We start from the raw sequence: 11951 nt of genomic DNA, 5'->3' as shown, positions 1-11951 counted from the left end.
GACCCTGCAAGAGACACAAATCTCATCCCACACCCACTTCTGAGCATATGTTCCTCATCCTCCTGCGGGGGGAATCACCCACGCCACTCAGAACTTTTTTGGTTGAGGATTCAGGGCTGAGTCCACGTGATGTGCGGTCAGAACAATGATACCCAGTCCAAATGGACCTTCTTCCTCTCCCTGCCGCATAAGCAGCTTCTTCCAGAGACCTCCCTTCCAGAAGCTACAGAGTGGGACCTAGGTCTCCAGGTCTCTATCCTTGGCATTTCACAGTACCTCTTCTCCCCAGGGCTCCTGGCTCTACTCAGAACTCGTGGGTCTGTAAATAAGACGATGAGACTTCACCAACTGGAGGAGACATGGCCTGAGAGATTCTCCTATTTGCACTTTTCTCTGCCCCAGAAGGGAACTCATCGAGGAGCCGGGCTTGCAGGACACAAACGAATACAATAAATATGTAATAGTTTGTTTTTAATGAAATGGGACTCCTGCCCCCTCATAAGGGACCCTCTCACCTCTAAGATACAGCCTTAGATGTAGATTTCATCTGCTTATCTGAGATCCCAGGCCAGGTCTTCTACATCAAGCCACAGAAGTTCAGTAGTACCCAGAGGCCTTTAACTCACAACTTTCTGGTCATATTCCATCCCTGCCCCAAGATGGCAGGGAAGGACGGTGATGCATGTAGGCCACAGGATACATTCAAGTCAAGGCTGGAGTCAGACTGAAGCCTGGGCAGGAAGGTCCTGGCCCCAGGAGATGAGGGAGTTGCTGGCCTGGGCAAGCTCAGTGATGGATACCCGGCCCCGCTGTCTGATGAAATTGGCCACGGCAGCCAGTTCCTCTGGGGTTATGTAGATGAATTTGCCCCTGTCGTCAATCACACCTGTGGGGACAGGCATTTTGTAGGATTGAAGCCCTCCTGGGCTTTCCCTACCTCGCCTGAAAATGCCCATTTATCCTTTATAACTGATTTAGAGCCTTTCAGTTTTCCTGTCAGCCTGGCCCTTCCTGGCATATCAAATCCCGCACAGGTGAGTCAGGCTGAGGCCTCTATGTCTTCCTTGTAACCAAGTCCAATTCTTCAGTGTCCCTCATTGCATAACTTTTCCACCTTGGAGAGGCCAAACCGCCTTTGGAACAAGCCCCATTAGCCTTCTGTCCACACACTCCCCTAGGCCAGGGCTGTATGTATATAGGATTGATTCTCGTTCTCTCACCTGTTAGAGTTCCCTCGGAGAGTAGGTCTTGGATGCGGTTTATGGTGTCCTATGAGGAAAACAAGTCTCAGAGCTTGTCTTGTGGTTCACACGCTTACAAACCCATTACCCCTCTACCACTACAGATGTCACCTGGCTGTGACCATGCTTCCCTTTGGAGGGAACTCTCAAGTGCAGGGGCTCTGATCCTAGGACCTGCCAGCTCTCCTTCAGCTGGAAAAGGAATAATGGAGACAAATGCCTGCTTTTAAGAGGTAACTTTGGGCTGCTTTGGTCACAAGGAAGGCTAAAGTATGGCATTTTAATTTCCTTTTTCTTTCCTGTTCTTTTCATCTCTGTAGAAATGCAGAATTCCTGGAATGCCAAGAAATTCCTATACCCTGCTCCCTCTTGGTTGGAGTCAGCCTGGAGGCATCAGCTTACCACGCTCAGGCCAGCCCCACTTGCCACACAGATCCTCTAGCTGCATTCCACCTTCTAATCCACGCTCCAGAGCTTACCTGAGTCCTCAGACCCATCTGGAAAGCCAGGTCTTCCAAAAGCACAACCTTGGATTGCTACAGATAAAATGAAGAGGGAGAGAGGCTGAGGCCACTTAGCCAGCTCTAAGCCAGTGAGATGCCCTCTCTTTAAAAACAAGGTTAATGTCAGGTAGTGGTAGCTCACACCTTTAATTCCAGTACTAGGGAGGCAGAGGCAGGAGGATCTCTGTGAGTTCCAGGCCAGGCTGGTCTAAAGAGTGAGTTCCAGGACAGTCTCCAAAACTACACAGAGAAATTTTGTCTCGAAAAATCAAACAAACAAAACAAAATAACAAAAAACCAACCAAACAACCAAACTAAGGTCGATGGCACCTAAGAAAAGGCACCCACAGCTGTCTTCTGGCTTCCACAAGCATGCACAACATTTGAGTCAGGGTTTCTCTATGTAGCCCTGACTGTCTGGGCTTGGTTTGTAGACAGTTTGGTCTCGAACTCAAGAGATCCACCAACCTCTGCCTCACAGTGCTGGGATTAAAAGTGTGTGTCACCACCACCTGGTTTACACACCATTTTTTTAAACTAACATTTTAAAATTACTTACAGAGAGAGAGAGAGAAAGCAAGAACACACAAGGAGTGGTTAGAGGACTGGTTCTCTCCATTCACCATGTGAATCCCAGGGGCTGAATCCAGATCTTGATATTTGACAGTAAGCACCTTTACCTGCTGAGCCATCTTGCCAGCCCAAATGTTGGTCTTTTTGTTCTTAAGCTTTTAAAAATAAAAAAATGGTGGGGCTGGAGTGATGGCTCAGAGGTTAAGAGCACTGGCTGTTCTTCCAAAGGTCCTGAGTTCAATTCCCAGCAACTACATGGGGCTCACAACCATCTGTAATGAGATCTGGTGCCCACTTCTAGCCTATAAGCAGAACACTGCATAGATAATAAATAAATCTTTAAAAAAATAAAAAAAACACCTAAGTAAGGTGTTGTGGCACAAACCTGTAATCCTAGTACTTCAGTTAGAGTAAGGAAGGTCAGTTCAAGACCATTTTTGGCCATGTATTGAGTTTAAAGCCTGTCTGAGCTACGAGACTCCATCTTGAAAAACAAAAAACCAAACAAAACTCATCTAGACTTGTGTTTGCTGAGGACCTGCCAGACAAGGCAGTAAGAAGGTGCAGAGCTGGGGCTGGAGAGATGGCTCAGTGGTTTAGAACTTGTACTCTTCAGAGGACCCAGGCTTGATTCCCAGCAACCACATGGTGACTCACAATCATCCCTAACTCCAGTTCCACAGAACTCCAGGAGTACAGGCATGTATGTGGTGCACATACATTCATGCAAGTAAAAACATTCACACACATTAAAAAAAAAAAGTATGGGGGGGGAGTTGAAGGAATAGTAAACAAGAAAGACAATTCCTACCCCTGAGCTAAAAACCTCTCTGGTAAACAGAAGTAATGAAAAAAGGAAAGGAAAGATAACAGGCCTGAGGTCTTTCATGAGGGACCATGGAGACCATTCCTCTTTTTTTTTTTTTTTTAAAAAAAAGATTTATTTATTTAGTATGTATACTGTGCTTTGCCTTCATGTATTATAGACGGTTGGAAGCCATGATGTGGTTGCTGGGACTTGAACTCAGGACTTTTGGAAGAGCAATCAGTGCTCTAAACCTCTGAGCCACCCCCCCATTCCTCTTTTATGTTTGTTTCCCACCCCTTCAGACCAGATTTCCGTAATCCTAACATATTTCTTTTCAGTCATCTTCTTCACACTGTCTGAGGCAAGGCTACATAATCATCACTAGGGATGGGAAGATGGCTCCCAGTCAAGTGTTGTGCTTCCAGGGACTTGTCCAATCTCCAGACTCACATGCAGACTCTGGGCATGACTGAAGTGGCAATGTAGGCACTCAGGAGGCAGAGAGATCACCGAGAGTTTGAGTCTACACAGTGAGAAGCTGCCTCAAAAAAACAGGCGGGTGTGGTGACCTCGTGCACTTGAAACCTCAGTGCTGGAAAGGCAGAGACAAGGAGATTATTGGGGATCACTGGCCGACCAGTGTAGCCTACTTGGTAAGTTTCAGGTCAGTGAGAGACTACACATCACCCCTTCTCCTTTGATAAAAAAAGAGGGGGGGGTGCCAGGCGGTGGTGGCACACGCCTTTAATCCCAGCATGTGGGAGGCAGAGACAGGCAGGTCTTTATGAGTTCGAGGCCAGCCTGGTCTACAAGAGTTAGTTCCAGGACAGGCTCCAAAGCTACAGAGGAACCCTGTCTCAAAAAACACAAGAGGGGGGCGGGAAGACAGTACGCAAGGAACCAACAATACCTGAGGCCTCCCGAATATGTGCATATCCACGTACACAGGCGCACCCCCCCCCAAACACACCAAAGAACTACTATATTAGCAGTGGAGAAAGTGCTCTCTGCATGCAGTCCTGTGCCCTGTACACACACACAAACACACAAAGGAACCACATAGGCAGCGGAGAATAGGCTTTCTGTATGCAGTCCTGTGCCATGTTTCATGTGCTGCTCTCACATCCTCTGGAGAAACTTTAGCTCCCAGCCGTTCAGTCAAGGAGTCACAGCTGGGTCCACACATGCATCTGCCCCCACCTTTGCCACATATAGCATAATCTTTGGGAGAAGGCGGTCCTTTGTATCTCCATGCATTTCCACAGCAAATGAGCTGGGGGAGTAATGACGTGGTGATTGCCTCCCCAGCTACATATGGCATGTGACTTGTTGGAATGCCAAACCGTATGTGCAAGCAGGGGTGCAAGGTGGGGGTGGGAGGGTTAGGGAGGATACAATCATGAGGCAGTTGGACCAGGGATCAGACAAGCACAAGGAGATCTGGCCAGCAACTTCTACCTATAAAGCAGACCAGGTACTCAGCTCTCAGTAGCAGCTTGGGGCAGGACCGTAGTCACCTCTTGTGGTGCTGGTTCCTGAGGATCAGGCCTGGATACTATGAGGGTCAAAAGTGGGTTTGAGCTAGCAGATATACCTAGCCATGGTAGAAAGTAGAACAGACATCCTTACTATTCGAGAGAAAACGAGCTGTGTGCAGAAACCCTCCTCCAGCTCTGAAATTGTGTCTAAAGGGCCTGGTCCCTTGGAGTGAGGAAGAAGCTGAAAGGAATGGACTTCAGAAGTCCTCTTCCTTCCTCTAAGATGACAGCTCCACGAGAATAAGCCAGCACACGCTGAACAAATTCCTAAGTTCCAGGAGTTTGGAGAACATCAAGAATAGAACCTCACAAGATGATGGTAGCACAAGCCTTTAATCCCAGCACTCAGGAGGCAGAGGCAGGCCGATCTCTGAGTTCAAGGCCAGTCTGGTCTACAGAGTGAGTTCTAGGACAGCAAGAATTATGTAGAGAAACCATCTCAAAAACAAAACAAAACAAAAAAGGAATCTCCAGGGAGCCACCAAAGCAAGAACCAGACCTACCTGGACACTTTCTTTTGGCCTCTGCAGAAAAGAGGGTAACCTGCATCTGACCTCTAACCCACCTCCTGCATGTAGTCAGGAACAAGAAGTTCGCAACAACAGCAGCACAATGTGAAAAAATTTGCTCAGAGCAGTGTGCCAGGGTGGAGTGTGGGCTTCATTAAGGGAAATGTTCACAACCTAAGGGAAAAGGACCCTCTGGAAGATGCTATTGCTTCTCCCTTCTAGGGATCCTGGGCCCCAGACATGTGCCCAGCCCCTCACTGCTTCTAGGAGGCATCTAAACTCTGCTCTCTTTTAGGAGAGGTGGGGGAGGATTATGCAAGCCCCAGCTACTTGGCAGCCCCTGATACCACCCCCACCATCGCCCCCGCTCCCTCTGCACTTCTTCCCTCAGCTGCCTCTGCACCTCTGAGCTGCACTTAAAAACCTCTCCCCTTCTCGCATCCTTTGTGGGAGAGAAGTTGCTTAGCAGCAAAGCAGATCAGGATGTGCTTATGCAACCCAGAGCAGCATCAGGGCAGCCCGTGAGGTGGCGATGGACGGGACACTGCTGGCTGCCCTAGGTTACAATGGAAACACCATCCTACTTCTTCTTGAAGGCCCAGTTCCCAGGCAGGGCCACAGAGCACAGGACATTTGTTCCAATTCAGTGGCACCTCAGTGATAGAACTGACAGAAAACACATGTGAATTGACTTCAAAACACGATGACTCATTGAGCGTGGGGTCTGAAGAGCAGAGGAACTGTCAAACCAAGAATTAGGACGCCATCAGAGGCTTGAGACTCCCACACAGACCACTGTCCCTTCTCTTCCTTCTGGGTCTGAAGGGAAGGGACTTTCCTGGCCAAAAAACAGTAGCTCAAGCCTTCTGGACCCCATACTCATTCCAGTCCAGGACTGAATGGGGCAGCCCTTACTTGGTCCTGAAAACATACACAAAATACACACAGACACTTACGCACACTCATATGGCAGGAGAAGATACCAGAGTTCTCTGAGCCTCTTACCTTAATGTAATTGATGAATTCTGTCAGGAAGCTGTGAGACTAGAGAGCAGAGAAACCAGTGAGTACCAGCCCTGGCTGGAGGCACAGGGTTATGTGCCTGGTCCTAGCTAGCTACACTCCTGGCTCACCCGCATGCTGCTTACTTGCAGGCTGTCTTGTGTTCCCACCCCATCACCTGCTTTCATGACAGGAAGCGCCTCCCAGACTAAGGGATGACAGGACAATGTTCCCTGTGGAGACCAAGGGTCTACATTTAGGGGCACCCGACCCGATTCTCGGCACACAGCTAGAATGGCCTTGGACTTAACACACACTATCCCTGCGGCACAGGTTTCCCAGGAGTGAGGGGCCCACCTGCTCCTCAGTCATGGTTTCGCTGACACCTTCCTCCTCTACCACGAAGGCCTCCTTTAGTTTCAGGTACTCCTCATGCTCCCGACGGGCCTGCTCCTCCCGAGCCTTCCTCTCTTCCTCCTCCTGCGGATGCGGAGAAAGAAGAGGCAGGTATTTGGGGCAGCTGCCCACTCACATCTGCTCTTGTCTCTGCTGTCTCTGCAGGACACAAGCACGAATAACCAGAAATGGTGCTTCTCTCGCCCCTTGGTCTCAAGCTAAACAACAGGCGGAGGCTCTCTCCTCGCCATCACCCAGGCAATACCTTCTCCTGGCCCCATGCTCAGGAGATAGCGTAGGAAGAAAATTCTTGAAAATGTCACAAATTTTCCCTGGTCACGTCCAGACACAAACAACCAGCAGATTCTACTTCCTCCTACCCATGCATGCAGCCAGTCCGCAGTCTGGCTTCTGAACCACCTGCGTAGACAGCTTCACCTGAAAAACTGTCCTGACTGCCTTGACGCGTGTGGGAAGGCCCACCTTCTAGGAGCAGCCCGGATAAAACGGGCATGTCAGAGGTCACCTTGCCTCTTACTCAGTCCGTCTCTTTGCTCCCCTCCCTCTTGCCCACGGAGGCCAGAAGTGGACATCAGACCCTCTTGAGCTGGGGATACTAGCGTTTGTGCGCCGCCTGATGAGGGTGCTGGGATCCCAACTCTGGTCCTCTGACAGAGCAGTGAGCACTCTTACCAGTGACCCGTCACTCTAGATCCATCTCTCTGCTTTCTAAATGCAGCAGAACAGTGACTGACTTCCAAACAAGTATGAGAAGACGGGAAAAAAACAGTAAAAGCAAACAGTAACAGCTCAACAGTGGAGCATTCCCTGGAAGGCACAGGCAGTGTTCAATATTCAGTACTGGAAAACAAAACAAAACCTAACCCCATTCTAACCACAACACAGACACTGGTCACTCCAGCATTCCGAAGGCAGAGGTAAGCAGAGTACCACAAGTTGGGGACATCCTGTTGAGGGTTGAGGCCTGTCTTTACATAGTTAAGACCCTGTCTCAAAAATAATAATAATAATAATTAATTAATTAATTAAAAAGAAAAGTCAGGCTGGAGATATGGCTCAACAGTTAAGAGCACTGGCTGTTCTTTCAGAGGACTCAATTTTGGTTGTTAGCACCCACAGGGCGGCCCTTATTTTTTTAATCTAAAAAAATTAAATAAATAAAATGAAATAAAAACCAGTCAATCCAAACCAAGGTACAATCTACAACTACTTTCCCAGTACTCTTCAAATCTACCAAGAGAATAAACAAGGAAAACCTGACAATGAATCCCACAGAGGCCTAAGCAGAAATGACAAGTAAATGAAACATGGTACGTTAGAAATGATCCTGCAAAAGAAAAGTACTTGTGCTGGAGAGATGGCTCAGTGGTTAGGAGCAGTGGCTGCTCTTCCAGAGGACCTGGGTTTGATTTCCAGCACCCACGTGGCAGCTCACAACAGTGTGTAACTACAGGTCCAGAGGAATCTGGCGCCCTCTTCTGGCCTCCAAGCATATGTACAGGCAAAACACCCACATAAAATAACTGGCAAAAAAAAGAAAAAAATACTAGGGCTGGGATGCATGCAGCTGGGGTCTTTGCCTGGGTTTAATTCCCATCTAAACAAGGCATAATGGTGCTACCTCTCCTCTCAGGGCTTGGGAAGTAGAAACAGGAGGAAAGAATATCCTTGACTACACAGCAAGTTCAAGGTCAGCCTTGTCTCAAACACCAAAAAGAAGAAAAAAATATCTGAAAAAGTGTGTCGGGAGTCAATCTCACCTTCTGCTCTTCCTGCAGGCGAAGTCGCTCCTCTTCCTTCTTCCATTCGGCTTCTCGTTGGGATTCTAGGCGTTTTCGTTCCTCACGTTCAGCCTCCTCTGCCTGGAGAGAGGTTTCTTTATATACATCTCCCCTTCCTCTGGCTAGTTTGCCAACCCCTTTGCCAGGACACAGGCTAAGACTGCAGGAGACAAAGCCAGGCAGACAGCAAATACCAGCCTAGCATCAAAGGGACCCCAAAGGGAGTCTGTTATGGGAACTAAAGGTTGGGCCCTTTCCCACCCTCGGGAGCCGTGCCCCATCCTCTTGCTTGCCTCACGCTGGGCTTTTCGAGCCTGTTTTTCCTCTAGCTTCCGTAGTTTCTTGGCTCCAATTTTCCCTGTTGGGTGAGCTTCTGCTGGCTTTTCAATGCCTTCTTCCTCCTGGGCTGGGTATGGTCAGACAAAAACAATTGAAGTCCTAGGCAGAACTCCTCCCCCCTCCCCGGTTCACCTTCCTTAAGGGATGGGTGGATGGGGGTGGAGTGGGGTTTCTACCCACTCTGCCTTTCAGAAGCATCTACCATAGACGTGCACGCACATGTGAGTGTGGGTGTGAGAACATACACATATGTACTTGACGGATTTGAAGGCCATGGGACAAATGAGACTTTAGATACTGCACAGCTGCAAGAAGATGTCAACCCCTGAACGTTTGTGGCTCACAGGTGTCTGTACCTGTAGAAGCCTATGGGCCAAACCTCCAGGGAAGGATGGCATTGTGCATAAATACATTCCAACCATAAATTCAGTATCTTCCACGTTCTAGTCAGGAACTGCAGGCCTCCTTCAACCAGGATTCTCCCTTTACCTTAACAGAGACAGACTGGAAAAATGACCCCAGCCTGAGGACCGCTCCAGGCCCAGCTGAAAATGAGTGATATGTAGATGTCTGAGCCTCACAGTATATGACCGAACTCTGAGACAGGAAGGCTGGTGACGAGAGGCCTCTTCCCTGTTGCATGTATTGCTTTTGAAACAGCGATATTACCCAGATTGGCCTGAAACTTGCATGCTCCTGCCTCTGTCTTCTGATGTAGGAATAATAAACACGTACCACACATCCACTAATGGGTTCCTTTTAAGCCAAAAGGGCTAATAATCCCAAAGCAAATGTTAAACCAAGGGAAAAGTCCCAAACTTGCCTAAATTCTGAGTAAGGTCTAGCAATCTCTTCTTCACCGTGAAGTCAGACTTCAAGTACCAGAGAGGAGACATTCTTTCCCTTCATACTGAGGGCTTCGTGAGACTCCAGGTAGCTGGCATATGGAGGTGCACGTCACCAGGAATGTCTCTATCCCCAAGCACTTATTCTGGGGTTACAGGTAACCCCACTGAACCAAGATGAAGGAAGAGGGGGATTGCCCGATGGAGTATGGATTGGGCTAACAAATGTTGACTTTGAGGACCAAAGTCCAGGCCCAAGACTCTGGCCCCAACACTAAATGTCCTTCCTATACTGTGGCTTCATATTCCTTGCCTTTACCTACTCTGGGGGACCCATTAACCGCGAGAATTCAGCCCCCTCCCTCCAGGCTGGGCCCTCTAACCTGGAATAACAGCTTCATCCTCATGTTCATCCACTTCTGCCCAGGCCACTCGCTGGGCTCGACGCTGGGCCTGGAGACGGCTGCCCAAGTCCCTCCGCCGCCGTGGTCGGCCTCCAGTTCTCTGCTCCTCAGACTCCTGGGGCCCAGGCTGGGCTACCTGGCCTGCTGCAGCCCGCTCTTCCTCATGGTGCAGTGGTTCACCAGCTTCGGGGAGGGAGGAACCATGACACTGTCAAGCAGCCCATCCTCTTGATAGTGGAGGAACAGCATTGTGGGAGTCTCAGCCTCCCCTGCTCAACCTCCTTCCAGACTATAGCTGCCCATAGCACAACGTTCCAACTTCGGTCAGTCAAGCCTTTATTAGTCATGCCTTGGTCGGATGCTGCAAGCTTATTCCTCATTTCCTACCCGCTTTAATGCCTTCATCTCCTTTCAACTCACTCCCCTCCGCTTGGTGGGAGACCCACTAGGACGCTCTCACCCTCTTTACAGACCGCATTCAATGTCGACTGCAAGATGGTACTTACTTCTTAACACTATGCTAAAATTTTATAGGGTACTGCAACCAGAGAGCACAGTTCACAGTAAGGGTCTGAATCTCTCCTCCCTGGAAGATTTGCTGGCTATCACCTTTACCTCAGTTTCTATCTCTTCTGCCCCCGGGGCACAGAGGTGCTCTGAAGTAGCTTATGGGGTCAGGTGTCAGAGACATTCAGAAACTCCTAAGCATACATGAAGTGTTAGTAAGGAGGACTGTTTTGTGCCAGGCCAATGGCACGGCCTTCTGAGCCTGGTGAAGTGGAGGCCGAGCAACATGGGTGACCTCTTTGATGGGGAAGGAGATGCCTTCAGAGTTTCCTGAGGCTGCCTCGCCCTCCAATTGCCAGTAAGCGGAACATACAGGGCAGGATTAGAAAAACCTGCAGCCTCTCCTATTGGTGCAGAGCAGAACCGCAGGCTAGATTTCCAGGTGGAATCCCCAACCCTGGGCGCCGTACTAGTCCCGAGCGTGTCCATACGCGCGTGCGCAGAGCTGTCCCAGGTCCGCGCACAAGCTCCTCGTAAGCACAGCAAGAGACGTCAGTGCATGCGCACGAGTCGCGACGCCACGGCCTACCAAAGCCCAGGAACCCTGAGAAACGGACTCCTACAGCCCTGGACGGCGGCACCTCCTACCTGCTGCCGCCCGACCCCGGCTGCGAGTCAGGAAGAGGATAAGGCCGATGAGCAAAACCGCCGCTGCCAGGTACACCCACGGCCCCACCATGACGACAGACAGCCTTGCCGTGAAGCCGGCGCGCCCGCGGGACCCGGATCGCCAGGCCCCGCCCACTACCGTACGCTCTGCCCAGACGCACGCTGTGCTCCGCCCCCGCCCAGGGGTGACGAGTCCTCAGATAACGAAGTCCAGGCTGCTGCCGGTACCTGTCACCCCAGCGTTCGGGAAGTGGAGACCCGAGGGTCAGCATTTCCGTCTGCAGCTAAGAGCATTGGCTGCACTTCCAGAGGGCTCGGGTTCGGATCACAGCACCCACATGGTGGCTCACAACCTTCTGTGATTTCAGTTACAGAGGATCTTATGCCCTCTTCAGACCTTCTCTAACCCCAGGCATGCACGTTGTACACAGACATACATGCCCGCCAAACACTCATACACATAAAACAAATCTTTTTTTTATAATTTATTCAAATTTATTTTATATGCAATGGTGTGAAGGTATCAGAGCCCCTGGAACTGGAGTTACAGACAGTTGTGATCTGCCATGTGGGTGCTGGGAATTGAACCCAGGTCCTCTGGAAGAGCAGCCAGTGCTCTTAACTGCTGAGCCATCTCTCCAGCCTCCACATGAAACAAATTTTAAAAAAGAAAGAAAGAAAAGAAAAGAGCGGGGGTGGGATCGATTAAGCTGGGGTTGTAGGTTGTAGAGCATTCACGGCCAAGGCCCTGAATTTGATCTTTGAGAAAAGGCAACATGTGTATTAATATTTTACTAATAACTTAGGCATCTATT

The 11951-nt window shown here is 49.7% G+C and overlaps 1 protein-coding gene across 1 annotated transcript; it reads right to left on the bottom strand.

Moving 5' to 3' along the window:
- Positions 1 to 454: 454 nt before the first annotated feature.
- Positions 455 to 11275, bottom strand: Ddrgk1 (DDRGK domain containing 1). The gene is made up of 9 exons (XM_048459739.3): positions 11116 to 11275; positions 9940 to 10143; positions 8666 to 8778; positions 8352 to 8453; positions 6532 to 6654; positions 6178 to 6216; positions 1721 to 1777; positions 1221 to 1269; positions 455 to 886 (listed from the first exon to the last, which is right to left on the bottom strand). Exons 1-9 carry the CDS (start codon positions 11204 to 11206, stop codon positions 720 to 722), a joined length of 945 nt encoding a protein of 314 aa, XP_048315696.1. The 5' UTR covers positions 11207 to 11275; the 3' UTR covers positions 455 to 719.
- Positions 11276 to 11951: the final 676 nt, after the last annotated feature.

Source organism: Myodes glareolus, chromosome 10 (genome assembly GCF_982192425.1).
Source record: "Myodes glareolus chromosome 10, mMyoGla1.1, whole genome shotgun sequence".
NCBI lineage: Eukaryota > Metazoa > Chordata > Mammalia > Rodentia > Cricetidae > Myodes > Myodes glareolus.
The sequence above is the reverse complement of the archived record's forward strand: the minus strand, read 5'-3'. Positions and strand labels throughout refer to the sequence as shown.

Coding starts and splice junctions, on each gene's coding strand:
- Ddrgk1 (XM_048459739.3), bottom strand. CDS start 11,206: ATGGTGGGGCCGTGGGTGTACCTGGCAGCGGCGGTTTTGCTCATCGGC. Junction 8,779..9,939: donor GGATGAAGCTGTTATTCCAG/GTTAGAGGGCCC, acceptor GACCATACCCAG/CCCAGGAGGAAGAAGGCATT. Junction 887..1,220: donor CTCCGAGGGAACTCTAACAG/GTGAGAGAACGA, acceptor CTGTCCCCACAG/GTGTGATTGACGACAGGGGC.